The sequence below is a fragment of the Elephantulus edwardii genome, unplaced genomic scaffold (assembly GCF_000299155.1).
Source record: "Elephantulus edwardii isolate Elephantulus edwardi_28Jun2011 unplaced genomic scaffold, EleEdw1.0 scaffold00128, whole genome shotgun sequence".
Classification (NCBI taxonomy): Eukaryota; Metazoa; Chordata; class Mammalia; order Macroscelidea; family Macroscelididae; genus Elephantulus; species Elephantulus edwardii.
This window is the reverse complement of record NW_006399878.1, coordinates 2,586,179-2,611,224: the sequence shown is the minus strand read 5'-3', so window position 1 is coordinate 2,611,224 and position 25,046 is coordinate 2,586,179. Positions and strand designations below refer to the sequence as shown.

Sequence of the window (25,046 nt, the reverse complement as noted above, 5' to 3'; positions counted from 1 at the left end):
ATGGTGCAATTGGCATGGTGCGATTGGCACAGGACAGAGCAGAGTTTAGGGCTGTTGTACATAGGATTGCTATGAGTCAAGCGACTTGATGGCACATAACAACAACACAACAACATTCCTTCTTCTCCAAATAGCTACTTTTTTGCAATGATTTATAAAATGAATGAGCTATAGAAAGTCCATCACTTTGACTTATTAAACTCCCTGCCTGATTGCTGGGAGCCACACCTCTTGTTAATGAGGAAAGAAAACCCAGCTGCCATGTTGTGCTGGGAAGCTGAGTCCAGTGTGGAACCATTCTAACCTAATCTTTTCTTTTCCTCAGATTCTTCAAAATGATTCCCTACAAAGCAGCCCTGTCTTTTGCCCGATGTCTGATCCGGAGAAAAATTGTCACTCAGGACAGTCTAGAAGACTCCAAATTATGTCGCTGCTTATCCACCATGGACCTCATCGCCCTCGGTGTTGGCAGCACCCTTGGTGCTGGGGTTTATGTCCTTGCTGGGGAAGTTGCCAAAGCAGATTCTGGCCCGAGTATCGTGGTTTCCTTCCTCATTGCGGCCCTTGCATCTGTGATGGCAGGCCTTTGCTATGCTGAATTTGGGGCCCGAGTTCCCAAGACTGGATCTGCGTATTTGTACACATATGTTACTGTGGGAGAGTTGTGGGCCTTCATCACTGGCTGGAACCTCATTCTGTCTTACGTGATAGGTAAGTTTCAAGATCAGCCCCAGTGTGTTGAATGGTAGAAAGCGCACTCTTGGCTCAGAGGCCTGGGGTACACTTCTAAGTCACCACTACTTCGCTTCTGGAGTGAATGAATCACTTGATCTTTGTGCATCTTATTTGTCTCATCTCTAAAATGTTTCCTTTAGTTTGAAAATTCTGCAATTCCATTTTCTCTGACTATACCTCCTAGAGAATTTGAAAACCTGTTTGTTTTTATAAATACAAGCATTATTTATAGTTTATTAGTGCATATAAACTATCCAGAGTTGTGGAATTAAAAACATTTGACTACTGTTGTACAATTGTAACATGATCAAGATAGTTGAATGTGTTAACAAAAAATTAAATTCTATGTAGACTTAACCTACACTTACCATAAAGTAGTTGACATTACTGCTGTGTTAATTATCTGCCACTGACCTTGTGTTCTCTAAATGCTTTATGTTTTGGGAAGGTACGTCAAGTGTTGCAAGAGCTTGGAGTGGCACCTTTGATGAACTACTTAGCAAACAGATTGGCCAGTTTTTCAGGACGTACTTCAAAATGAATTCTGCTGGTCTTGCAGAGTACCCAGACTTTTTTGCTGTGTGTCTTATTTTGCTTCTGGCAGGTAAATAAAAACAATTCTGCTTCTCCCCAGGCTGAGTCAGGTTGCCCTGGGAAAATAGCTAAACCCTGAAGGTGAATTTGGACTAATTCGCTCACTCATTGCCTTTGACTGATTCCAGCTCATAGTGACCCTTCACTGGATTGCCAAGGCAGCCCATTTCCTCCTTGCTATTGCTGGTGACTTCAAACTGCCTTTTAGCAGCACAGCTTGCTAAGGACTGTGCCACTATAGCTCCAAGTTACTAAAAACAGATCTGCAGACAAACGCACACATGTACACAAATAGGTTATAGTTGTCATTCTGGGGACCTTATCACTGGCTGTCAATGAATGTTCTCTTAAATATGTTTTAAAATTAATCTAAAAAGCACCTCTGAGTAAATGGCGTGTGGAATACACCACATTATAGGATGGAGTGCAACAGCTATGTAGATTAATTGATAATTTATAGGAATGGCTATGCAGTACCAGTAAGGAAAAATATATTGGTTTTGGCATTATTTCAGCTTGCTTTATCCAACTAAGGGTATTGAAAAGCATACTATCTCTAGAAACAATCTTTTTCTTTTTCCTGTTCAGGTTTTTATGGCTTTATCTGTATTGCAAACGAAACCTATTCCAACCACTGGCATTTTGTTGTATTATTTACCATATTTGTATATAAATGCACATGCCTTTTTTGTTTGTCAGTAGCTCCCTCCAGCTGGGAGGTGTTTATGTAACATCACTGTGCCAGGTTTTCCATAACACCACATTGTAGATAATAAGCATACTTGATGTTGCAGTTTTTCATCTTTTGTCAGTATCATAGCTTAGAGGTTTAGAAAGGATAGAATAATTCGAGCAAGCACATTGTTTCTACTACTCTGCCATGTCCTGATGTTTTGATGCTTAGGTAGGAGTTTACATGACGGTTCTATGACTCGGCTCAATTATAAAATGCTTACTATTAGGGCATCTTTCTTGAGAAGTAGTAAGCGTTCCATTGATAACAAATACAGTTTTGCGGGGAGTTCTCTCTTCTGTCCTCTTCTGTTTGTTGGTTTTCTCTGGAAAATCTCTCCCCTTGCTTTCCTGTTCAACCTCCTATCAAGCTATTTTTCCCTTGGCTACACGGGTGTGACAAAACTGCCTTTATACTATGCAATACTTACTTGAAGAATTATTTAATTACCTCTGTAAAAGGTAGACGTTAATATTTTTTTAGTTGGGATAGGGACATGAATAAAAATTTAAGTGTGAATTATTTTGCTTCTAATATCAAGAATGCATCAAAATATATTTTGTTGTTATTTATTGTCTAATATATAATTTATATCATTTATTTAGAGATGGTTTTAAATGATGAAAAGTATGTAGCTCTGCCACATTGGGCATCATTAAATCCTTTTGCAAGACTCAAGACTTGGCCTCCATCCTTTGTCCTGATTTATCTACTGCCATATTTTTCAAGCATAGACCAGCAACATGGGTTGGAGCAGCATTTTGGGATTGACTGATAACCTGAAGATTATTGGTTTAAACCCATTCACTTGCTCTGCCGTGAGGCCTAGTGAATGATTTTTTAATGATCACAGCGAAGCAAGCCTGGTGAAGCAGTTCTGCTCTGTCACACATGAAGGTTGCCATGAAGCAAAGGTTAACTGGACAGCCTCTAACAGCAACAGCAAATACAGGCTAAGCTTGCATAATGACTTTGTTTTTAGAATCTTTGAAGATCAAACCTTCCTATTACTCATTTTTATTCATGCTAAAAGACCATATGTCTTGTCAGCTGAAGCTGTACCAGGAAAAGTACAGGTTTACTCCCACTACCCAAAAGTAGAGAATTTCCTATGGAATCTTTTGTAAAAGGAAGTGAAGAAATGGATTCCATTCATTTATATGGGGAATAAACTTCAGTCATTTGCAGACCCAAACAATGATCTGCCAAATCATACCAAATAACCTGTAAAACCTAAAATAACACTAATGTATAGTAAATGCAAGAATGATGTGATTAATAGCTTAGGGAAAATGGAAATTCTGTATGGCATCATTTCATTCGTTTACCATACTGAAAGGGGGTGGGGGAGTTGTTGATAGTGGCCCCAGAGCCTAGCTTCTAGTTTAAAGGTGGCACCTCTGTCGTGGTTCAAGTCTACCAACAGGTCTGTGAGAGAAAGATGAGAATTCTCCGACATTTTTTCCAACCGCAGAAACCCACTGTCAATCATTCAAAAAGCTGCTCTTGATGAAGGATAGGGTGAAACAATGTGCACGAACTTTGTAAAGCAAACCAATATAGAATAAAAATCTTTAAAAACCAAAACACTATAAAACAACAACAAAAAGCTGCGCTTGAGAGAAAAATGTTGCTGTCAGTCTTTGTAAAGGGGGCAGCTTTGGGAGCCCTGTACAGCAGTTCTCCTGTACCCTGTAAGGTAGCAAGGAGTCAGATTCACCTCACCAGGGGCTTGGGTTTGGTTCCTAAAATACAGGTAAACATTAGAATACCCTTTCTTTTTTCATAGGCCTTTTATCTTTTGGAGTCAAAGAATCCGCTTGGGTGAATAAAATCTTCACAGCTGTTAACGTCCTGGTCCTCCTTTTTGTTATGGTTGCTGGTTTTGTGAAAGGAAAGTTGGCAAACTGGGAAATAAGTGAAGAGTTTCTCAAAAATGAATCTGCAGCTGCCAGGTAAAAAATTTCCTTCTGCTGTGATTTTTAAAACAAATTTGCTTGCTTTTTGTTTCATGTTACATTTTAAAAGTATTGATATGAAAGTCTTTTTCTAGAATAGTGATTCTCAAACTCTCTGAGACACTGTTCTATTCAGATTTTTCTACCCAAGCTTCTCCCAAATATACATGCCCAGATATTGTGTTAATTTCCCTAAGGCTATTATTATAACTGATTATCACAAAGTGAGTGGTATAAAATAATACATTTAATTATCAAGGATAATATAGCCATTTCAAAGAGCTGTGGTGAGTACAACAACTTGCCGTAGAAATAGCTAGAAATGTTTTACTAGGGAAAGCTGTTTTCTGTGACAATATCTTCCTAATGCGTTTGTTCTCTTCCTTAGAGAGCCACCTTCTGAAAATGGAACAAGTATCTATGGGGTTGGAGGCTTTATGCCTTATGGATTCACAGGAACGTTAGCTGGTGCAGCAACCTGCTTTTACGCATTTGTGGGTTTTGATTGCATTGCAACAACGGGTAAGAACAGGTTCTCAGCTCCGTGTATCTGGAGAAAATGCTCCTTCAGGGACATAGCAAAGAGCTGAGGAAAGAGAATGAAATTTGGGGTAAAAAAAAGGAGTTCTCAACCCAGCTATGATACCTGTGGAAATCATTCTTAGCTGTGGTTTCCTTCAGATCTTGTGAGGATTATCTAAAAACGGCAATGCATATAAAAAGTACTTTGCAAGTTGTCACTTACTGGTAGTTATTATTGTCCTTAGCTTTATTCAAAGGTGCTGTCACAGTGAGCAACAAAGAAAGGATCTGTGTTGAAGTAGTCACATCTGTGGTAGAACAAAATCTATTGTTAATTGTTACGGTTTTTTTTTATCCTTTCTAATAATTATATCAGAATTGCTAAGTGGGCTCCTGTGGGTTCATAACCTTGTACTTAACTGTGTGTTAGATAATATTTAGATTATAATGTCAAGTATTATTAACAGGATCCAAAATCTAGTGTTATTTTTAACTGAAACCAGAGGTTTTTTATTTTTTTATTTTTTTTTTGGTTTTGTATATGTGTGTCTGTCTACCATCAGATCAGATCTGACTGGTACAGGAGGAGATTGTCCCTCCTTTCCCGGCAGAGCATCTGGTGGATTCAAACCATGCGTCTCTGGGCTTGCAGTGCAGCTTCTTGCCACTAGGCCACCAGAGCTCCCCGAAACCAGAGTTTAACAGAAACAGATTCACTAGGTAGAAGCTTAGGGAAAGCCTCGTGTTTAAGATCCTAGAGTGCGCGGCCAGCCGTTTAATCTTTGTGGATGAATTTTTCTCCCAGTGGATCATGACTGCAATTCTATCCTTACACCTTTAACAGTGCTGATGTGCCAGAGATTTTCCTTCTGGAGACAGGAAACTGCCTTGCGTGACTTCTTTATTCCTTCCTCTTTTTCCCTTTGGGAACTCTAGTTTTTTTATGTAACAGCAGAGTTCCCTTAAAAAGAGAGGAAATTTTACATAGCATGGATGGATTAAGCTAAGAAAAGAAAACAGAAAAAAAGCAAAGTAGATTAGAGGAAGAATCTGTGGCAAATAAATGCCTTTCTTAGTCATGTCTTATTAAACATGCGTATCTGGTTTATCTTTCCTTAGGTGAAGAAGTCCGGAATCCTCAGAAAGCTATCCCTATTGGAATTGTGACTTCTTTGCTTGTTTGCTTTCTGGCCTATTTTGGGGTCTCTGCAGCTTTAACACTTATGATGCCATATTATCTCCTTGACGAAAAGAGCCCCCTTCCTGTGGCATTTGAATATGTTGGATGGGGTCCAGCCAAATATGTTGTTGCAGCGGGCTCTCTCTGTGCTTTGTCAACAAGGTACATTGCATTGTCTTTGGGCAGGAGCTGTTTGGGTTACTGTAGAGCTTTGTCAGTATCTAGATAATATGTTTCTTAAGTGTTCTAATATAAGGAACAAATACAAGAATAATACATTCTTCCAGTGGTTTGCTGATAATATATACAGACTTTTAAGTGATAACGTCCCCTCCCCAGTTAACAGTTTCTCAGTGAATTCCAGTGATAAGTCAGGCTTCAGCAGACATATATTTACCTATATATGAAGTTGGTTGAATAACTTTAAGTATTGATTTACTGTGAAGCAATATTGATACAGTTAAATGGACACTTAAAGATAGAATGCCTTCTGTTGGCCTAAGCAGGTTGGAATTTTTTGTTGTCTTTTAAAATAATATTGAATCTATAATATGTGACATTGAATCTGTGTGGCATATTAATATGAGATGGCATTGTTGAATAGAATCTATGTTTATTATGAAACTGAGACTTTGTTTTAGCACTGATTAAAGTGAATTCTGTCTTAGAAGTAGACACGGCCATTCTCCGTGCTGAAAAATGCATGTTCCTCTGTGTGAAAGGAGAAGGCTAGTCAAATCCAATTCACAGAAGCTGCTTATTACCTTAAGATTAATTTCTCAGGTTTCCTAAGCTACTTATATTTCAAATTAACATATGACCTCAAGTAAGATATTTCATTCTAGTTACTTTTAGTGCTTATATAGCAGCATATACTTATAAAGAGAATTGAATCTCTTTTCCTGATCACTAGTTTTTTAAAGTGACATTTGCTAAATGTATGTAGAAAGATAATAGCATCTCAACATATTTCATGGACACAGTTTTATTATTTTCAAGTTCTTTTTTATTTTCTATTTAAAATACTATGTAGCAATATAATGCTAAATAACAGTTACAAATCTCTCACGTTGGGTTTTCAACCATCTGCTAGTGTGAGGTCTATTTGGAATGGTTTCAGAAGAGGTAGAAAGACTGACCCATGGCCAAGCTCCAGCTAGATTTATTAAAAGGTAAAGAGAGAATATGAATTTTTATAACAATAATAAAATATTCTTCTTCTTTCTCTTAATTGACTGTTTTTCACAATTAAATCACATATGGAGTGGTAGAACCATTAAACACAGTAATTCAAAACATCTTAAGCAAAAAATAATTTTTTTCTTAAAGCTTATTGTTACTAACTTTTCCGATTGTGGCTACTTCAAAATACTAAGTTTATAGTAAGCTGATTTGTAAAAAAATTTTTGCTTGGTGTTCTTGATGTTGATAAATATTTCTGATTTGATCAATAATCAGGCTGTGTGAGAAAAAAAATAATGGTAAATATGCAAAATGCACAATTATTGGATAAATTTACACGTTGAAATAAATTACTTAATCTCTAATTAAATACCCGTTCCAGAATTATATTTTCTGAGGTGCTGCTTTTCAAATGGCTTGATGATAGGTTTGGAGGATTTGGGGAGGGGCAGCATATTTAATTAATTAGCTTTAATTCAGCAATAATCAAGCAATAATCACATGTATAAATTATGTACAGCATTGCTTGTAATCTGATAATTTTGTGGGGTAAATATCTGCAGAAGAATAATAGCATAATACTAATAAATGCCCAGCCATGGTGCATTTTTACAGTAATATGATTGCATAATTATAGCTGTTATGCCATTTAACATAATCTTGCATGAATTGTTTGCCATACTGCATGTGTTTGCTTTTTATTCAGTCTTCTTGGATCCATTTTCCCAATGCCTCGTGTAATCTATGCTATGGCGGAGGATGGGTTGCTTTTCAAATGTCTAGCTCAAATCAATTCCAAAACGAAGACACCGTTAATTGCTACTTTATCGTCGGGTGCAGTGGCAGGTGAGAGACAGTTGACTTTTATAAGAAAAGGGCAATCTCTTCCATCAAAGTCTCTGAAAAATAGACTGTTAAATGGTTTTCAGTTGTGATTTATAGGAAAGTCAGTAATTTTTTTGTGAATATTTTCCATTTTTAATTTCCTGGTATAGGCTTAACTCTTTAGTATATCCAGTCTTAACCTGTGTATGCCTTTCTAGAATCCTTATAACTCACATGTGGATTGTGGATTTTTCTGTTCTAGTCTTCTGGGCTCTATGTTTCCTTTACCTCGAATTCTGTTTGCCATGGCACGAGATGGTTTACTGTTTAGATTTCTTGCCAGAGTGAATAGGAGGCAGTCACCAGTTGCTGCCACGTTGACAGCAGGGGTCATTTCTGGTAAGCTTTACGAACATAGGCTTCTTCAGCATTGGATTTGAATTGTGCTCATGCATGGACTTACAAAAAGAGGGTCTGCTTGCTGTGCATGTAAGTTACAAACAAAATCACTAATGAATTGGTATATGAGCACTGGAATGACAGCTGAAAATTGTGCTGGTGATGTACGGAATTTAATTCTCGGTGAACACTTTAACTTTCAGAGTTCTAATTCATGTACAAAAAGATTGTAATGAACCTTCATTATATATCAGATAACAAATTCTTTACTAATTGATGAGCTAATAAATCAAATATATTCATGGTATAAATTTTTAATTATAGAATAATCACTTAATTTTTGAATTGTTAAGATAATGATTTAATACTTTATTTATAAAGGACCATAGAATATTTAAAAAACAAAACCTCTCAACTTGGCCCATTTTAGTTAAGTGTAAGACATGCCAAACACAGCTTCTGCTTGGTCATTATAATCATTAACGTCAGAAGAAGGCAGCCTCGCTGCCTAGTGTTCATGGCTCTTTAGGAATCGCAAACACAGTCTCTCACATCCCATTATAAGTATGTTTTTTCTTTAAGCTATTGTTATGTTCAGAAAATCCAGATAACTGCAACTTGACATGTCATAATATTCATGTAGCATGTATTCCATGTGAAGTATTCCAACAAATTTGGCACTTAATTAGACATAGTTGTGAGGGCAGTCCACTTAATTATCTTAGGACTTAGATTTCCATCCTCATTAGAAGGAGGCTGCTTGGATGACCTGTAGCCCATTTTATTATTAAACAGTGCTTTATGATACTGTAAATTTTTTATTAATATATTTGGGCAAAAGATCAAACATATTATTTACTCTATAATTTTTTTCCCTAGTACCAGCCGGGAAGATAGTGAAATGAATGACTAAAATAAGACAGTTGCAATAAAAAAGTGTCATAAGAAAAGAATTAAAATTTTGTTAGTTTGTACCCTCATACATTACTTTGCTTGTTTTTAATTGAATTTAGTTGTTGTTGATTGCTGTCAGGTCATAGTGACTCTATGAACAAAAGACCTAATGCCTTTCCATAACTATTGTCAGTTCAAAGTTTATAGAGTTTCCAGAGGCATGTGGTTTAGGAACTGGATGCCACTCTTGCTTCCAAACCTGTTTTACTACTGGGAGCTCCACCAAACACTGTCCACATTGGGAAACCATTATGGTATTTGATACTCCAGTGGCACAAGGTTCAGTATCACAGCCGACCCAGGCTACTTCATACTGCACATTGACAGAGTGGTGTACAAAGTGGAAGAGTGCTCCTCCAGATATAAACAGCACCAGTTTCATTTATCAGTGGTTAAGTGTCATCAAGTCGAATACAACTGAGAATAAGTTTTGCACAAAAGACCTGAACTCTGTTCTATAACAAACATCATTTCAGTACAGAACTCTGTTCTATAACATCATTCTGTACATTTATAGAGATTAGAGGATTTGTAGAATTTAGAGAGTTTGTAGAGTTTCCAGAGGCATCTAGTTGAATTTAAAGAAGTTCTATAAATAATAATGTCTTCTTGGCTATCATATTTTGGCAGTGATTCTAAGAAAACATTTAAAAATTTATTCAGCTAAAGATAAATTATCCAACTAATAATGTGCATGTACAATGGACATGAAAACTTGAAATGTAAAATATATGGTGTATTATAGAAGCAGTGTGTACAAGGAAGGAACTCAGGTTGTTGGCTTTAGGTAGAACTCTGTCTTTAACTAATAAATGTTGCTAATTTAGCCCTTATATAAAATGAGGATTAAAATGTTATTAGATCAAGCCATAGGAAACTCCTAGGGGGATTTAATACCATCAATTTTATGTAAATAAACATTTCTTTCCCCTGTCTCTTTGAATTACCCAGTTGAAGATAACCTTGCTGGTGTCTGAAACACTGTTAAATGCCTTACTATCATCTGCTAACTGTGATAGGCAGGAATACTTGTGTAGTATATTCAGATTACTGCTTTTACAATTTTGATGTTTCTGTGGAGGAAGAAAATCTCAAAGTATGAGTTAACAATTGAGTTATGTAGGTTACATTTTGCCGTTTAAGATTGAGTCTATCCACATGTACTTCTAATCAGAGTAGAAATAACATTTATCATACCAAAATAGATGTCCTTTAAACTTAATGCATTTGTTGTCAAGTTGCTCCAACTCATAGCAACACTCCAGCAGAATGAAGCCTTGTTTAATGCTGCACCATCCTCAGTGTTGACCATGCTTAATTAAGCCCATTGTACCAGATACTGTATCAATCCATCTTGCTGAGTATCTTCCTTTTCTTCACTGACCCACTACTTCTACAAACAAAGTGTCTTTTTCCAAGGACTTGCCCTTCCTGATAACATGACAGAAGTACATGAGATAAAATCTTACCAGTCCCTGCCTCGAAAGAGAGCTCTAGATGTGCTACTTCCAAGACAGGATTGTTGGCATTTGGTTAGCAGTTTATATTATCTAAAGGACATCTTACTAACTTTGAGGAAAAGATTTTCTGTATTATGGATGATCCATCATTGGCTTTGAAACAAAAAGTGTCAGTCATGTGTCCCTACTTTGAAAGTTATTTATTGATTGGAACTTGATGATAGGTCTCTTACTTTCCCTTTTCCCTGTGTTCCCAATAGCGGTGATGGCATTTCTGTTTGACCTGAAGGCACTTGTAGACATGATGTCCATTGGTACTCTCCTGGCCTACTCTCTGGTTGCAGCCTGTGTCCTCATCCTCAGGTGAGTTGTCGTTGTTGACAGAATAGTGGAAAATAACTGGATATAGTTAAATGAAAGTGCCTTTTCTAGTGGAATCATGTATAACAAATCAAGTCACATTAGTTGGAGGAATATACAGAGTTTCACATTAGGATGCAAAGTTTTATATTTATGATGCAAAGCTATATTACAACTTCTGTATTTAAATAGTTGTTGTTGTTAAGTGTTGTCATCGTAGGTGACTCAGAGCGGCCCTGTGAAATGAAAGTTCTCAGCACTTGAGTGAATTTCTTTCTTTCTCCAGTTTCGTAGGGTTTCTGGGGGCTTATGTACAGTTAGAAGTAGAGACCTTCCTCTGTGTATGTGGGTTCTTTACCCACGGATTCAGATTTAACAAATCATAGATCAAAAATATTTACCCCTAAAAACCTGAATTTGCTGTGTGAAATCCACCTGCATGGATGCACTCTCACCTTCCACAGATCTTGGTCTCTCATTTCTTCCTTTGTACTTGTGTGATCCATCTCTGAAAAATGGCTTTCAAAAAGCAATTAAGTGGTTTAAACAATCCTTCAAAACCCAAGTGGGAGTAAAACAATAGTGAAAATCATTGCCGTCGAGTTGGAACCAACTCCTAGTTGACTCTCCAGTGGATTTTCGGAGGCTGTAAATTAAGAAGATTGCCCTTTTTCCTTCCTCACAGCAACTGATAGATTCAAACTGCCAGAGAAGTGCTGCCCTGAGTTAGCAGCAAAGCTCTCTGTGGACTACGCCACCAAAGCTCCATTGAGGGAGTAGAGGGTGCTTCCATTGGATTATCTATTATTTATAATACAGAGACAATTTAAAGGATACAAGAAAATGTATGGATTACATGTAAATATTATACCATTAGATTTCTAAAAGAGAATTGGGCATCAGAAAATTTTGGTATCCATAGGAGGCCTGAGACCAAATCCCATTTGGACAGTGAAAGACAATTATATATTGTATTTCTATTATGTGTGTGTGTTGTTTAGGTACTGTCCTTTGTGTGTGTGTAGAAACTAAAGATTTTTTATTTTATCTCCAGCTTTGCTAATGTTACTTTTAAAGTAAAGCACGGTTGTTTTTTAGTTGCTTTCTTCACATTTCACTTTCTTTTTAAAAAAAATTAGTTGAGATTTTAACAAAAGTTTATAGAGAACTTGGATTTCCATTCATTCATTGTTGCACATTTTCCTCCTTGCTGCCCCCCAGTTTGCTTTCTCTTTGAAAAAAAAAATTCTTTCATTGTTGCACAATTTCAAATATTATACAGAATGGGTGACCCTGGAGGACATTATGCTGAGTGAAATATCTCAGTCACAAAAGGATAAATACTACATAATGCCACTGTCACAAAACAGTACTGACATGGAGGTGGAGGAAACTAACAAAAGAGGGGATCAATAACACTGCATTGAAATAGGTGAGGGAAAGAACCATTTAAAAGGGATGTATGATTAGGTATTATTTGCATGATAGCAGTCCAGAATAAGAGCTGTATATAGTAAAGTGGATGGTGGGCGGGGAGAGGAGGATGGTGTATTGTTATTTGTGATGTTGGATTTATTATGGCTCTGGGACAAAGTGGAAGTTCTTCAGAGGCTTCCTTGGCTTTAGTCTTTAGGAGAGTCCATGACCAAGTCTTTACTCCTCTGGAGTGACTGGTGGTTTCAAAACCTTGTTGACCTTCCAGTTAGCAGCTTAGACGTTGTTCTTCCAGGACTTGTCCCTGTATATGTGAGCTCATAGCCACATGTGTATGTACAGAGACACGTATTTATGCCTGGCTCCTTACACGATATTGTGCCAAAATGTGAATTATGATTACTTCCAGATAGTGATATTATGGGTGATTTTTAAAATTCTCTTTATACTTTTGTATCAGGAGCTCTGGTAGCCTAGTGACAAGGAGTTGCGTTGCCAACCCAAAGGAAGGCAGCTTGGATCCACCAACTGCGTTGTGGGAGAGATAAGGACAGTCTCCTCCCAGGCAGTTTACAGCCTCTGAAAACCCACTGAGGGGTCAGCTAAGAGTCGGTTTCGACTTGACGGCACACAACAATGACAGCATACTCGTGTATATTTCCTCTTCATCTGAAGGAAATTGTTAGCTCAAGAAGTAAGAAAAGAGGGCTCAGAGGGACAAGCCTTGTGGGGAGAAGAGGCAGACACTAGAAAGTAACACGGACTGACCCTTGACACAGTCTGAAAAGGGAGAAAACTTATGTCATCGAGTGGAGTGTGGCACGGAGGACTGAGTACAGCTGCTCGGAGAGCACCCAAGGATGTAAATCTTACATAAGCACACTGCTTCATTTTTCTCCCGTAGAGTAGCTAGCAGGTTCAGAGCGCCTAATTTTTTGTTGAAAGCCAAATTCTTTAACCACTGTGCTACCATAATCCCTTCCATAAAGGAAGAAGGTAGGACAAGAACAAATGCCATCTACGGGGTGGGAAGGTGGCCGAATGGACCAACTCTGCTTGGAGACTAGAAGAAGCCAGGAGAATCAAGTAAATGAAACCAGAGAGGCAGACTGAAGAGATTTTACCTTACTTTGTAGTGGATGTAAAGCAGAGTTTCTGGCTATTGTTTTCCTTAATCATATTTCCTTTGAATCTAGAAACTTCCAGAGCATCCAAAGGTTACAGATGTCATACTTTTGCTCTCTTTTTTGGCAGCTAGTGTATAGCTTGATTTATGTATTTACTAGGCAGTTTGCAGAGGATATTTAATTGGCTGCAGGTATTTTATGCACGGAGTCTGTAGCACGTTGGTTGCTAGGTCAGCAGAAGGGTGATCTCCTGCATAAGTTGTGACTCTCAGGCATCTTGTTTGGTCTCTTTTCAGCCAATATTTTTCTATAATATTTTACTTATTGCATTTTTAGTAAGAGTATACAGGTTTCCAGCCAGCGATTTCCACATTTGTAGCTCAGTGGCATTTTCCACATTCTCCACATTGTATCAGTGTGTTCTCTATCATGACATATTTGGGTTCTCATCCTCTCAACATTGGTCTCTTGGTCTTTCTCCAAACCCCAGTCTTCTCATCTGTGCTTCATTATGCTTGTTTATAAGGTACTGTCTTCATTTTAGCCAAGTGCCTAGGAAGAATTAAGACTCAGATGTTTTCTTTGGGAGTAGGTATCAGCCTGGGTTATCTTCTGAGAAGCGCGAACATTCGATTGACAAAGAAAATCTGAAGTCATGCACCAACCCAGTCCCCAAGAGCGAATGCCAGCCCACCACGCCGCAGGACCAGGGCTTCAGCCTGCGCCTCCTCATCCACCCCGGCTCTGAGCCTACACAGGCATCCGCTTCTCTTGTGAGCTTTCTGGTAGGATTCCTCGGTAAGTCCTCTTAAAAGCATATCTTTAAAAGAGCCAGCCCAGGGCGGGAGAGTGGGTCAGGGGGCAGGTATAATACGAAAAGCCTTAGAACATGTTAGTGACTCTGTTAACTAGTTCTGCAGAAATACCACAATTAGAGACTTTAAAGAACAGAAGTTTGTTTTCTTATAGTTTAGGAAATCAGAAATCCAGATTCGTGGTACCTTTTCCAAGCCAAAATGTCTTGCTCTCTGCCCTAGAAAAGACTTACAGCTTTGCTTTGTCACCTTGCTGGTCCTTGACACTCAAGGGGCATCTGTCTCCCTCCATTTGTGCAGCTTTGTTTCTGTGTTGCTCCATTTAACTCAGAGGTGATTAGGTTTAGGAAACACCCTACACTGATAAGGACTTAATAACATAAAGGAAACCATTTCCAAACAGGATTATGAGGGATTAGGTTTTCAGCCCAGACTTTGATTAATAGAGTACTTAATACCCCATGGGCTACCATAAGAACAAACAGGTCTGTTTGGGAGACATGAAATCAGAGTGCTTCTTACAGGCAAAGAAGATGACATTTCATCTCACATACCCTGGAAATGTTGTCAGACAGGACTACATCCTGGAAAAAAGGACATCGTGGTGGGACGACAGGTGGAAGGTCCGAGAAAGAGAGGAAGACCCTCAACTAAAGAGGAAGAAAAGTCACTAAGCTGAGAGTGATAGAAGTACAAAATGGGTAAATTTAGTTAGCTCTTTTACTGGTGGCCTAGTGGCAAGAAGCTGCATTCCAGTTCTGAAGGCACGCAGTTCGAGGCCACTAGTGAGTTGCTCTTCTGGAGAAGGATAAACAATCTCCTCCTGTGCTATTAACTGCCTCTGAAAATGCACCAGAGGGTCAGCTATAGGTTGGTTCCAATTTGATGGTCCATAACAACACATGAAAGCAAGGAACTGTGGTGGCCTACTTGTAAGAAGCTGTGTTGTAATCCCAAAGCATGAAGTTCAAATCCACCATTGGCTCCTCAAGAGAAGGATGAGCAGTCTCCTCTCATGCAGCTAACTGCCTCTGAAAACCCACTAGAGGATCAGTTGTGGGTTGGTTCCCATTCAGTGGTACGCAACAATAATACTATGAAAGCCAGCAAGATACCAGTATTAGGGCTGAGAACTCCATGAAATTGACTAGAAAATTAAGTAGGACTCAAGAACATTAACATACTAGGCATTAGTGAGATGAGAAGGACTAGCTTGGACCATTTTGTGTTTAATAATCACATGGTATTCTATATTGGGAATGAAAAACAGAAGAATGATGATGTTGCATTCATAATCAAAAAGTCAATTTCAAGTTCTATCGTGAAGTAGTGTTGTGAGTGATAAGATATTTATTATCCATATACATATAAGGAAGACTAGTTAAAACGACTATTGCAATACACACTCCTCTAGTTAAAACAACTATTATTGCAATATACAGCTACAACTGAAGCCAAAGAGGAGGAAGTTGAACATTTTTACCAAATTTTGCCATTAGAAATTGATCAAAACGTGCAGTCAGGATGTTTTAATGATAATCGTTGACTGGCATGCAAAAGTTAGAAACAGTGAAGGAGGAATAATAGAATGTTTGGATGAGGAGCCTGGAAAAGATCGAATTTTGTATTTTCAATGCTTTAATCATTGCGAATACCATTTTTAAAAAACACAAATGGTGACTTCACTCATAGACCTTACTGATGGGCTGCATAGGAATTGGATTGATTACATCTGTGGAAGCAGTCATTGCAGAAGCTCAACATTAGCAGTCAAAACTAGAACGGGGCAGACTGTAGGTCAGCCATCAGTTACTCATGTACAAGTTCAAATTGAAGTCCACAAGAACCAAATAAGATCTTGAATCTATTTCACATGAATTTCAAAATAGTCTTAAGAATAGGTTTGCAGCACTGAACACCAGTGGTTAAAGACCAGATGAGCTGTGGGATGACATCAAGGATATCGTCCATAAAGAGAGCAGAAGGTCATTACAAAGAGAGAGGAGAAAGAAAAAAAGTAAAAATAGATGACAGAAGAAACCCTGAAAATTTGCACTAGAGCATCAAGAAACCAAAGCAAATGGAAAACATGCTGAAGTAAAAGAAATGAACAGAAGATTTCACAGGCAGCTTGAGAAGGCAAAGCAAAGTTTTGTAATGGAATGTACAGAGAGCTGGAATAAAAAGAGTAGAACTTGCCCTGCATTTCTCAAACTGAGATAAGTGAAAAACAAATGTAAGACTTGAGTTGCAATATTGAAAGATGCAATGGGCAGTAATTTGAGTGACCCAGAAAGTAGCAAATGAAGATGGAGGGAATACACAGAATCACTGTACCAAAAAGAACTGACTTGACACTGAAAAATTTCAGGAAGTACCATTTGAACAGGAACCAGTGAAGAGAAAGTGGAAGCTGCATTGAAGACATTGGTTTCATAAGGCCCCAGGAATCATTGGGATACGAATTAATAGATAAAGGCCAGACCTGGATGTGTTCATCAGTCTATGCCAGTCACGGACCTTTCCGTAATTATTGAGGAACAGTGATGTCAGTTTGAGGACTAAGGTCATGGTCTTTCCAATCACTTGCTGTGCATCTGAGAGCTGGACAGTGAATAAGGATGACAGAAGAAGAATTGATGCCCTAAAGCTGTGGTGTTGGAGGAGAGTACTGAACATCCTATGGAATGTCAAAAGAGAACAAACAAATATGTCTTGGGGCAAGTGCAGCCAGAGTGCTCCTTGGAGGCAAAGACGATAAAGCTTCCCGTCATGTATTTTGGACATATTGCTAGGAGAGGCTGTTCCTTGGGAGAAGGATATCATGCGTGGAAAGTCAGAGGGTCGGTGAAGTAGAGGAAGACCTTTAACCAGGTGAGTTGGCACAGTGACTCCCTCCTGTAATGTGTCAGGAACTATGAGGATGGCAACAGAGGATGGAGTTCAGATCTGTTGTCCATAGGGTCCTTACCGGTTGTATGTGACTCAAAGGCACCTAACAAGGACAACATGGTGTCAAGCACTCTGCTAGATATTTGGGATATCAAGAGAGAAATGGTCCTTGTTCTCACAGTTTTCATTTAAAAAACCTCAAAATTTCATGCCATCAAGTCTGAACCAACTCATAACCGACGGTCCATTCGGTTTTCAGAGGCAGTAAATTGCTTGGGGAGGAGATGACATCTTTTTCCCAAGGAGTGCTGGTGGCAGCTGCCTCTGTTTTTGACAGCGTAGCCCCCTATCCCTCCGGCCATTGTCATAGCACAGTGTATTACTGGCAGTGTGTAAAGTAACTGCAGTGTTCTCTGAGAGTGCAAAGGAAGGGCTCCTAATAGAGACAGTGGGTGATGATGTTCTTCTCTGCAACAGGGAGAAAAGACACATCACAAAATATTGCTGGTTTGCATTAAAAAACCGCATAGAGTGGAGAGGTATGCTGTAGCTCATTTGAGACGAGAGACTTACTGCAGAAGAGGACCTCAATGGTGCACAGCTGTGTTAGGCACGATGGTAATGTCTTGAGGAGGAGACAGTAACAATGAGGAGATTCTTAAATCTGAAGCCAGCCATCTCTTACAATGAAAGGAAAAACGGTGGGAAGGACTTGAAGTCTTTTCAAAATAGAGTGTTTAAAGTAAAGCGTTTGAAGTAGGGTGTGTGCACACGCAGTTTTGGTGTTCATGTGTATCACCTTTGCAGCGTTTCTCGTCTTGGGCCTGAGTATTCTGACCACCTATGGAGTGGATGTCATTGCCCGCATGGAGGCCTGGAGCCTGGCCCTGCTGGTGGTGGTCCTTGTGCTCTGCATTGCCGTCATCCTCACCATATGGAGGCAGCCCCAGAATCAGCAAAAAGTCGCCTTCATGGTGAGTGAAATGCGGACTAGTGATTGTGAAATATAATGTACACCTCTAAAGAAGTTAGCCAGTTAACAACAGCATCATAATTCTGTAAAATATTTCTTTTTGCACATTATTTTCCCAGTGTTGTTTTGCTACCCTTTAAAAACTTGAGTTAGGCTCCTATTACTTTATCTATAGTAGTAAACAAATTTCTGTCAGGTAACCTGTAGTATCAGAAAATAATTATTCTCATTTTCGAAATCCGGTAGCTTCTAAGCAGGAAGTTTCTTTTCACCATAAACCTCTGTAAGTGAAATGATCCTGTCCTGTTTGAACTAAGAGTAGGTTTCAGCTTGAAGAGAGCTTTCTGGAAGTGTCCTCATGGAAATTCATGTGGATCCAGAGTTTCAGACACCTGTCATTTTTTATACCATTGTTGTTATCTGGATTTGGCACCTTAAACCCATTGGATAGCAGTGCTGACACAGGTGTTAGTGACTTGCTCAATCCCTACTTTAAGGTACTTTAGAATGTGAATGTTTTAAGTCTTCTCTACAAGGTCTTCATTTGCATCATTCATTTCATGAGGCTATAAACTTAACTGATGGTATATATGCGTCAAATCAGTTGCCACCTTGGTGAAATGATTTGGAGGACATGCTTTAAAATTTGTGTTTAAAAAGATTTTTCCATCTTAGGTACCACTGCTGCCATTTTTACCAGCATTTAGCATCTTTGTGAATGTTTACCTGATGGTCCAGTTGAGTGCAGACACTTGGATCAGATTTAGCATTTGGATGGCACTGGGTAAGTCACTTGCTGTTCCAGCACTATGAGTATCTATCGATTCTCTCTTCCCTACTGCATGCTCACAGTTAGAGAAGTGTGCCCCTGCATTCCTCCTTCCTCTGCCTGCATAGAGGGCCTCTTTGCAGTTGCTGTCTTTCCCAGATCTTGTAAGAGATATTAGCATCTGAGTTTCTTACTTTTGCAGTTGTTTCACCTTCATTTTCTTCCTCAGCTCTCTTAATGGCCCAGTGGTAAGTTTTCCAATTTAGGAATGAAAAAAAATGAAGGCTAAAAAGTCAAACTTTTTAAAGTTGAGAAAAAAAAAAATAAATTAGAAGATAGTTCCAAAGAAAATTCCTAAACCTCATTAGTATAGACAAAATCATAAAGACTTAGTGAACACAGAAACAGCAACAACAAATGAAATAAGAATATCTATAATCTAAATTCATTCAGCTCAGAAAATTACATGGAGCATAAAAGCAGCACCATTTAAAACAAACCAATCAACCCACACGACAAAATGACAATAAATTTATACCTGTCAAAGTTATACCTAGTTTACATGGAATAAATAAAAATCGGTCAAGAAAGAGAGAGTAGTAGAATAGATAAAAACGTCTGATCCATTAATAAATATACTGTCTACAAACACACTTTACACACAAAGACAAAACTGAAAGGGAGAAGATGACCAGGGGAGAAAAAGGAAAGCAGATGGCAATCAAGAAAGAGCAGGAGAGGAGCTCCGGTGGCCTACTAGCAAGAAGCTGTACTGCAATCCCAGAGGTACATGGTTCAAATCCACCAGATGCTCTGCCGGAGGAGGGACAATTTCCTCCTGTACCTGTCAGATCTGATTTGACGGTACATGCACAAAAAAAATAATGTTGTTATTGTTATGTGCCATCGAGTCGCTTGCAACTCATAGCGACCCTATGTACAACAGCCCTAAACTCCGCTCTGTCCTGTGCCAATCGCACCGTCTCTGACACTCCCATCCCAATTATCCCAGTCACTGAATCAATCCACCTCATAAAGGGCCTTCCTCTCCTGCGCTGTCCCTCCACCCTCCCAAGCATGATGTCCCTCTCCAAGGATCGGTCTCTCCTCACAACATGTCTAAAGTAGGTTAGACGGAGCCTCAGAATCCTTGCCTCCAAGGAGCCACCCGGTTTAACCCTTTCCAGGACAAATCTGTTTGTTTTCCTAGCAGTCCATGGTACTCTCAATACTCTTCTCCAGCACCACAGCTCAAAGGCATCAATTCTCCTTCTATCCTCCTTGGTCATTTTCCAACTCTCTGATGCATAACAAGTGATTGCGAAGACCATAGCCTGTATCAGATGCACCTTAGTCTCCAGAGAGACACCATTGCTCTTCAGTACTTTGGAGAGGTCCCTAACAGCAGACTTTCCTATGGCAATGCGCCTTTTAATTTCCTGGCTGCTGGTGCCAAGACTGCTGACTACAGAGCCAAGCAAACTAAAGCTGTGTACAATCTCAATCTCTTCACCATCCATCCTGATGCTGCCAATTGGTCCAGTGGTGAGAATCTTTGTCTTCTTGACATTGAGCCTCAATCCATATTGTAGGCTGCAGTCCTTGACACTCAGCAGCAGGCGCTTCAGGTCCTCCTCAGTTTCAGCAAGCAGGGTTGTGTCATCTGCATAACGCAGGTTGTTGATAAATCGTCCACCAATCTTGACCCCACATTTCTCCTCATAGAGTCCAGCCTCCTGGATAATCTGTTCTGCATATAGGTTGAAAAGATATGGAGATAGGATGCATCCCTGGCGTACACCCTTCCCAGTTTTGAACCATGCAGTGTTCTGACGACTGCCTCCTGGTCCAAGTATAAGTTTCGCATTAGAACGATCAAGTGTTCTGGGATTCCCATTCTTCTCAGAGTCAGCCACAGTTTGTTATGATCTACACAGTCAAATGCCTTTGCATAGTCAATGAAGCACAGATAGACATTCCTCTTGTATTCCCTGCTTTCAGCCAAGATCCATCTAACATCAGCTACAATATCTCTAGTACCATGACCCCTTCTAAACCCAGCCTGGACTTCTGGTAGTTCTCTGTTGATGTGCTGTTCCAGTCGTTTTTGGATAATCTTCAGTAAAATCTTGCTTGCATGTGAAATCAGTGAGGTTGTTCTGCTTTTTCTTTTTTTTATTATTTTTTTTTATTTTGCACAAAAAAATAATAATAAATTTAAAAAAAAAGAAAGAGCAGGAGTAACAGTGTCAATTTTTTCTAAAATAGAATTTAATGCAGAAGCCAGCAAATGAGGCAAGAAAGGACATGATTGAGATATGTATATATTAAAGGGTCAATCACACAAGAAGACATGGCCCTAATAAATACCTATGCTCTTAATGGGAAAACCCCAAAATTAATAAATCTGACTTTAATAGAAATAAAGAGAAATCCACAACTCCACAATTACAGTATTGTTGTTACATGCCATCACATGGTCTCTTACTCATGGCAATCCAGTGTGCAGCAGAGAAAAACCCTAAAGAAGGAGAGACACAGAGAGAGAGAGAGGAGAAAGTCCAGTGATTTAACCTGTGAATGGCAGGCCTAGACTAGGCTCCAGAGTAGCTCTTTAAGTGTGCCAGTGGTTTCTGGAGATACTTTGAATGGACTGATAGCAAACATTTTGTTTTCTGAAATCTAGCTTTCTTATTGGAGTCCCCAGGTGAAATTCAGTGTTAAGTAAATTGATAGTGCATAGTTTTATATATCAGACAGTCTAGTTTTCATTATGACTTGCTCAGGGTTTGATAGAAATTAGGAATTTTGAGTTTGTTGTAACTGGCTCAAAAAATGTGAGGTTAAGTTGGCATGTGAAGAACTGGGGAATGAGAGCAGCACCTTGCATTGGATTGAATGATTTAAAGGCAGTGAGGGGTTTGGGGTAATTTCCCACTCAGTTTAATAAAAATTTATCTTAATCTCTTAATAGACTTCTTATATATAGGTATTTGTTTTAGTTCTAAATTAATGTAATTTCAAATCTTTGTCTTCTAATTTACTGTAGTATGTGTATAAATGTTTATTTCAGCTAAAATGAACCTAATTTCAGTTCGGAGATAGGAATCCAGTCCAACTAAAGGGAGATTTACTCTCAGTCACTTTTATCTATTACACTCTATATCCACTTTGAAGTTGTGTCCAAATTTTGTACTATGCCAAGGAGTTGGGGGTATTATGACTTGGGCCAAAGATTACCTATCCACATAGTAACTATTAAGTTGTCCCCCACATCTGTCACTAGGGAGATTTCTATTGAAGTGACTCTGCTATTTGAGAACTATGGGAGAACCAAATGGGAATTCTTTGCTAGTTGGCTGTGTCACCAGGAATGTGCCAGGCAGTCATTCCTTTTGAGGTTCTACACCTCCCAACGGTCTACCCAGGACCTGAGCCCAAATTCTCAGGGTACACGTACTGTAGAACTGAGTCCTCTCTTCTGACTACAGAACCACCTCTTACCTGAAGAAGGACTTCATCATTCTCTACCTTTTCTTTTTTTTTTTTTTTCCATTCTCTGCCTTTTCACAAACTATTTTGCTGTTTGCTTCAAATCTTAGCTCCCTCTAGTATAGTGTATTTGCTCTTGGTTAAAAGCATGGGGTTTAGAGCTAGACCACTTGTTTTTTAATCCATCTCTGTCATTATTTGCTGCCTTATGTAGCCCTGATAACTTTTTTTTTGCCTGTTTCTTTGTATAATGGTGGTAATCATATCTTTATGATGGTGACAGTGAGATCCCTTCACCTTCCAAAGAAATGAGAGGAAACAATTATTCCAAATCATTAGACATAGTAAAATTTTTATTGGGGAGTCCAATTCCCATTATAATTTTTTTTTACACTGGTTTACTAATCAAGTTCCTAAAGTTCATATACATTGTTTTTTATTATTTTAAATGGAGAAAATGAAAATATTTTTAATATCAAACATCTCAGCCAATTTCCTAAAACATAACTACATGCCGGCACAATACCCATCTCTAAGTGATGGATACCTAGCTATTTCTTGAGTGAGTACTCCTATCTTGAATCGGCATGACTGTTAATAACAGTTGCTTATCCACATATAAACATGAGTAGGGTACATTCATTTCTCCTTTGTTAACACTGATTAATGCTCTTCAAAACCTGACTGTGATTCTGATAATACTTCATTTGTACTTGGCATATAATTTGAAATTTTAATCGATGTAACCCTTTTGTTGAAAATGCTGAGTTTTGAGAACATAAATAGGATTTTTTTTTTGTTATTTTTTTTTTCTGACATAAACATTGTCTGGAACATTTGTTGAAATAAATGTCTTCTGTGGAATTTGCATATTAAATATGAAGAGGTGCATTCCACTGGAAAATATGTTTATTAAAAGACTATGTGGTATGCAAAGGGGAAAGAAGGCTCTACTGATTTTTTTTTTCAGAATCTTTTTTTAATTAAATTGGATTCCCATTCATTCATTGCTACACTTTTCTCCCTGCCCATCCCTCCCCACCAGTTCGCTCCTCTCTTTGAAAAGAAAAAAAAATTCCTTCATTGGTATACAATTACCCCATCCCTTCCCCCCACCCCAGTACACTTCCCTATGCAACCTTAATTCTGGACTCCTGTGCTAACCATAATACTCAATGATATATCACCTCTGATCTGTTCTTTCCCTTATCTGTTTCAGTACAGTATACATAATTTATCCAGTTTTTTCTCAGTCTTACCCCAACCCTGATGTCAGACCCATTCTACAACAAGGGCACCATGCAGTATTTGTCCCCTTGTGACATATTTCACTCATCATCACCCATTTTGAATAATATTGCATGAGTTCCTTGTTTTTCAGTGTGGCATTGTATTTCATTGTGTGAATATACCTCAGCTTCTCTATCCATTCGTTTGTTGATGGGCACTTAGGTTGCTTCCAGCTCTTTGCTGTTGTAAACAAAGCTGCGATAAACATGGGTGTGCATATATCTGCTTGGATGGCAGACATGGTCTCTCTGGGATATATTCCCAGTAATGGGATTACAGGGTCAAATGGTATCTCTATTTGCAAATTTTTGAGAAAGCGCCATACCGCTTTCTACAGCGGTTGCACCATTTTAGATTCCCACCAACAGTGAATAAGAGTTCCAGTCTCTCCACAACCTCGCCAGCATTTGTTGCTTTGTGTTCTGTTAAATTTTGCTATTCTGACTGGGATGAGATGATATCTCATATTTGTTTTTCTACTGATTTCTGTATTAAATTTTCCATGTTAAAACTGTTGTAGGCTGACGTTAAGTAAGTAGGACATTAAATATAAACACTGGCTGGTGTGTTTGGTTTTTTTTCTCTCCCTCTCACAAGGTTTCCTGATTTACTTTGCTTATGGCATAAGACACAGCCTGGAGGGTAGAGCAAAGGAAGAAAATGATGAAGATGCTTCAAGCAACACTGATGCAGCAACAGAAGAAAAATCTGCCGCAAAAGCAAATGACCAAAGAAACCTCAGTTTACCTTACATATTCCATGAAAAGATCTGTGAATGCTAGTGTCTGGGAGCAGAGCTGGTCCACAGTCTCAGCCCACATTTCTGTCCTCCACGGAGTAAACCATGACAAGATGTTGTCATCATGCTAGGTTGTCATGGACATAGGCATGCTGCTGGCATGGTTCACCCCAGTTTATGCTCACTCTTTGGGACAGCAATTTCTCAAGTGATGAATTATGTGCCTGGGACTCAGGCGAGCTCCCTCAGTGAGGACTGTCCCCAGGGTTGGTGTGGTGTGGGTGTGTACATTGAGGAATGTGGGTATTGAATATTGTTGGTATTTCACTATTACTGCATTGCATTTTCCCACTGTTGTCATTAATCAGCATATACTGCACATACTGAAATGGAGGTAAATCACTGAATAGAAAAGTGTTCTGTAAGTGTCCTTATTTGGAACCTGCTGAAAATGAAAATACCCATTATGGTGTTTGTCACTGATCAGGGGAAAGAAGGGGGGGTAAGGAAAGAGCCTTTTCCTTATATAATAATGCCAGCAGTGGACTTACTACAGGTATTTGTTGTTGTTGTGTTTTTGTTTTTTTTGTTTTTTCTGCAAGGTAGAATCGTT

The 25,046-nt window shown here is 38.7% G+C and overlaps 1 protein-coding gene across 1 annotated transcript; it reads left to right on the top strand.

Moving 5' to 3' along the window:
- The first annotated feature begins 335 nt into the window (after nucleotides 1-335).
- Nucleotides 336-24,476, top strand: SLC7A2 (solute carrier family 7 (cationic amino acid transporter, y+ system), member 2). The gene is made up of 11 exons (XM_006893567.1): nucleotides 336-711; nucleotides 1,184-1,339; nucleotides 3,852-4,017; nucleotides 4,409-4,542; nucleotides 5,662-5,884; nucleotides 7,992-8,128; nucleotides 10,803-10,905; nucleotides 14,056-14,261; nucleotides 17,978-18,144; nucleotides 18,819-18,927; nucleotides 24,292-24,476. Exons 1-11 carry the CDS (start codon nucleotides 336-338, stop codon nucleotides 24,474-24,476), a joined length of 1,962 nt encoding a protein of 653 aa, XP_006893629.1.
- Nucleotides 24,477-25,046: the final 570 nt, after the last annotated feature.

What these genes read in the sequence shown, in the direction of transcription:
- SLC7A2 (XM_006893567.1), top strand. Translation starts at nt 336, where the DNA reads ATGATTCCCTACAAAGCAGCCCTGTCTTTTGCCCGATGTCTGATCCGG. An exon ending in GCCTGTGTCCTCATCCTCAG is followed by an intron (nt 10,906 to 14,055) that starts GTGAGTTGTCGT and finishes CTTTGGGAGTAG; the next exon opens with GTATCAGCCTGGGTTATCTT. An exon ending in AGCAAAAAGTCGCCTTCATG is followed by an intron (nt 18,145 to 18,818) that starts GTGAGTGAAATG and finishes TTTCCATCTTAG; the next exon opens with GTACCACTGCTGCCATTTTT.